The following is a 3525-nucleotide window of genomic DNA, read 5'->3' on the forward strand; positions in this document are numbered from 1 at the left end:
AATACAAGTTTAATACATATTACAAAGAACAATTTATTATTCACATATAATACAAATTTTAATAATGAATAATATATTTATCACACATTTTAATACACTTATAATACAATGTGACAATTTTTTTACCAAACAAAGATAATATATTTCAAAAAACAATTATAATTCATATATATTGCATACATAATTCACTTTTAATACATATTACAAATTTAACAAAGCATTGCTATAAATGGTAATAAACAAAAAGTATCGCTAAAATCAGTAATTATTTTTTAAAATGTATTAATTTATGTAATTTTTCCTTTTTATTACTATACAAATTTTTAGTGAAAAAAATCCTTATTGTGCTAGATCGATCTGTAAGAAACATGGAGAACACTAAGCAGCTAGTTTTCATTCCAGGGCCAGGAATGGGTCACCTCGTTGCTGCTATTGAAATTGGCAAATTACTCATCAGCAGAGCCAATTGGCTTTCAATTATTTTCTTCGTCATTGATCTTCCAATTGAAACCCGAGTTCATACCTATACAAATCAGTCGAATCAACGCCTGCAATTCTTGCACCTTTCTTCTCCAAAAACTCAAACTAATCATCTTTCAAATCGAGAAACTCTTCTTGTGGAGACCTTCAATAATTCGAAGGAGCTGGTAAGAAATGCAATAATACAAAACTTCATGACAACTAGTCTTGTTGGTGTGGTGGTTGACATGTTTAGTGACAAAATGATTCAAGTAGCAACAGAGCTTGGTTTACCAAGCTATGTGTTTTTTACTTCTAGTGCTGCTTTTCTTGGTCTTATGTTTTATGCACAGATACTTAAAGATGAACACAATCAAGACATCTCCGATTTTAAAAACTCGGATACGTTACTTCCTGTTTCGACTTATATCCATCCTCTTCCAGCTAAGGTTTTGCCCAATGCCATGTTGGATAAGATTGGCAGATTGCATCTACCTCTGTCTACTGCTCGAATGTTACGAAAAGTGAAAGGGATTATAATTAATACTTTTGTTGAGTTCGAGCTTCATTCGATTAATACCCTTGATAATGATGATGGGGCTCCGGTTTTATACCCAATTGGGCCTATAATCAACTTGAATCAAGAGCCGGATGAGAGTATTAACAGCTGGTTAGATGAGCAACAAGATTCTTCTGTATTGTTCCTCTGTTTCGGGAGCTACGGTTCTTTTGACGAGGAACAGCTCAAGGAAATTGCAGTAGCTCTTGACCACAGCGGCTGCCGTTTCTTGTGGTCATTACGGCAGCCGCAGGGCAAGGGTGAAATAGGTGCTTCGGACGATGTTGCACATCCGGAGCAAGTGTTGCCAGATGGTTTCTTGACAACAAGTATGAATAGAGGGAAAGTGATTGGATGGGCACCTCAAGTGGCGGTGCTATCTCATAGATCGATTGGAGGATTCATAACGCATTGTGGTTGGAATTCGATACTAGAAAGCTTGTGGTTTGGAGTTCCGATAGCAACATGGCCTATGTATGCAGAGCAGCAAGTAAATGCTTTCGAAATGGTGGTTGATTTAGAGATAGCCGTAGATATAAAGATGGAGTATCGGAGTGAGAGTCCGGTTTTGGTCACAGCAGAGGAGATAGAGTGTGCCATAAGGAGACTGATGTTTGATGGTAAAGAGGAGAAGAATGGTATCAGAAAGAAAATGGAAGAATTGAAAGAGAAAAGCAGGAAGACCTTGTTAGAAGGTGGATCATCTTACTGTTTTCTTGAGAGTTTGATCAATGAGTTTAAGGACCAGAGTAGAGTACGTAAAAATACGATACTCGAGACTAATTCAACCCCAAAAGCTAGCTCATGAGATAAGAATATGATAGCATGGAGTTAGTATAATCTAAAATTGCTTTTCCTTTAAGTAGATATTTAAGTCGAGCTTTATAATGCTTCATAAGTTCGTTGGTTTTCATAATCTTAATTATTAAGTGTACATTTTTATGTTTAAATCACCTAATGGATCTAAATTCGCAAAGTTAAATAAAGTTTTTAGTATTATTTGGATTTCTATTAAAGATTATAAAGATGATTAGTTTATTAATTTCTTTTTTTCAATCGATTTTTGTTAAATTATCATTAACTATTATCACCTATCATCATCATCGTTACTGTTCGCTATTATCAATTATCGTCATTATAGACTACCTTTTTCGCTATTATCAATTATCGTCATTGTTGACTACCTTTTTGAAAGCTTTGAGAAATGGAGTAATCTGCAATGTGCAGATTCTCAGATGAAGATTAGAAGAAGAAGAAACTCATCTTTGTATTCTATAAATTGTTAACTCTTTTTTACCTGTAACTAACATGTTTAGTTAGTATTTATACAAGAAGGGAAGAATATTTTGTAACTACTTTAACCACCTATTTGCTAACTACTCCTCTAATTTCTACTAATTACATAATGAACCTCAACTAACTAAGTAATGCCATCTTTAATACTCCCCCTCAAGTTTGTAGGAGTGAACAGATTCAATACTCCAAACTTGGATAATAAGTATTCATGTTGAAACTTGTTGAGACCTTTAGTTAGTATATCAGCCTCTTGCTCTTTGGTATGCAGATATTCAGTTTGAATTAGACCATTCTGAATTTTCTCTCTTATGAAATGACAATCCAATTCTATATGCTTAGTTCTCTCATGTAATACTGGATTGGCAGCAATTTGTATAGCTGACTTGCTATCACTATAAATGATGGCTGGTGTTACTACATCAGCTCCAAGTTCCTTGAATAATTTTGTTATCCAAACTACTTCAGCAACAGCACTTGCCATGCTTCTATACTCAGCTTCAGCTGAACTTCTAGATATAGTTCCTTGTTTCTTTGATTTCCATGATATTAGTGAATCTCCCAGCTTAACTATGAATCCAGTAACAGATCTTCTGGTGTGTAAACAAGCTCCCCAATCTGAATCACAATAGACCTTTAACTGTTTGTTGTTCTTGCTGGATAATAATACACCTAGTCCTGCTTGTCCCTTGACATATTTTACAACCTTAAGTGCAGCACTGAGATGAGATTGTTTAGGTTGATGAAGAAACTGACTCAGTGTTTGTGTAGCAAAAGCAATGTCAGGCCTGGTAACATTTAGATACAACAATTTTCCAACTAATCTTCTATATGCTGTTGGATCCTCCAGTAGCTTATCTTCTTTTCCTGTTCCATTTATTTCATCATACTCCTTTGTAGTCAACTGTACATAAGGATCAATAGGTGTAGAAGCTGGTTTAGCAGCTCCAAGTCCAGCTTCAGAAATGATTTCAAGAGAATATTTCCTTTGATGCATGACAATCCCTTCTTGTGATCTAGCAAATTCAATTCCTAGGAAATATCTGAGTTCTCCCAGGTCTTTCATCTTAAAAGTATCCTGCAAAACTTCTTTGGTTTGTTGAATAAGACTAAGGTCATTACCTGTAATCATCATATCATCAACATATACTAGAAGTATAACCAATGATGTTTTTGTTCTCTTAATGAACAATGAATAATCTGCATGACTCTGT

General features: G+C 34.7%; 1 protein-coding gene across 1 annotated transcript; it reads left to right on the forward strand.

Annotated features, from left to right (window-relative positions):
• The first annotated feature begins 308 nt into the window (after nt 1-308).
• On the forward strand, nt 309-1878 carry LOC107024644 (anthocyanidin 3-O-glucosyltransferase 2-like). Its single transcript, XM_015225637.2, has one exon. It carries the CDS (start codon nt 369-371, stop codon nt 1824-1826), a length of 1458 nt encoding a protein of 485 aa, XP_015081123.1. The 5' UTR covers nt 309-368; the 3' UTR covers nt 1827-1878.
• The last annotated feature ends 1647 nt before the right edge of the window (nt 1879-3525 follow it).

Source organism: Solanum pennellii, chromosome 7 (genome assembly GCF_001406875.1).
Source record: "Solanum pennellii chromosome 7, SPENNV200".
Classification (NCBI taxonomy): domain Eukaryota; kingdom Viridiplantae; phylum Streptophyta; class Magnoliopsida; order Solanales; family Solanaceae; genus Solanum; species Solanum pennellii.

Bases quoted from the DNA above. Each gene is read 5' to 3' on its own strand.
- LOC107024644 (XM_015225637.2), top strand. From the start codon at position 369: ATGGAGAACACTAAGCAGCTAGTTTTCATTCCAGGGCCAGGAATGGGT.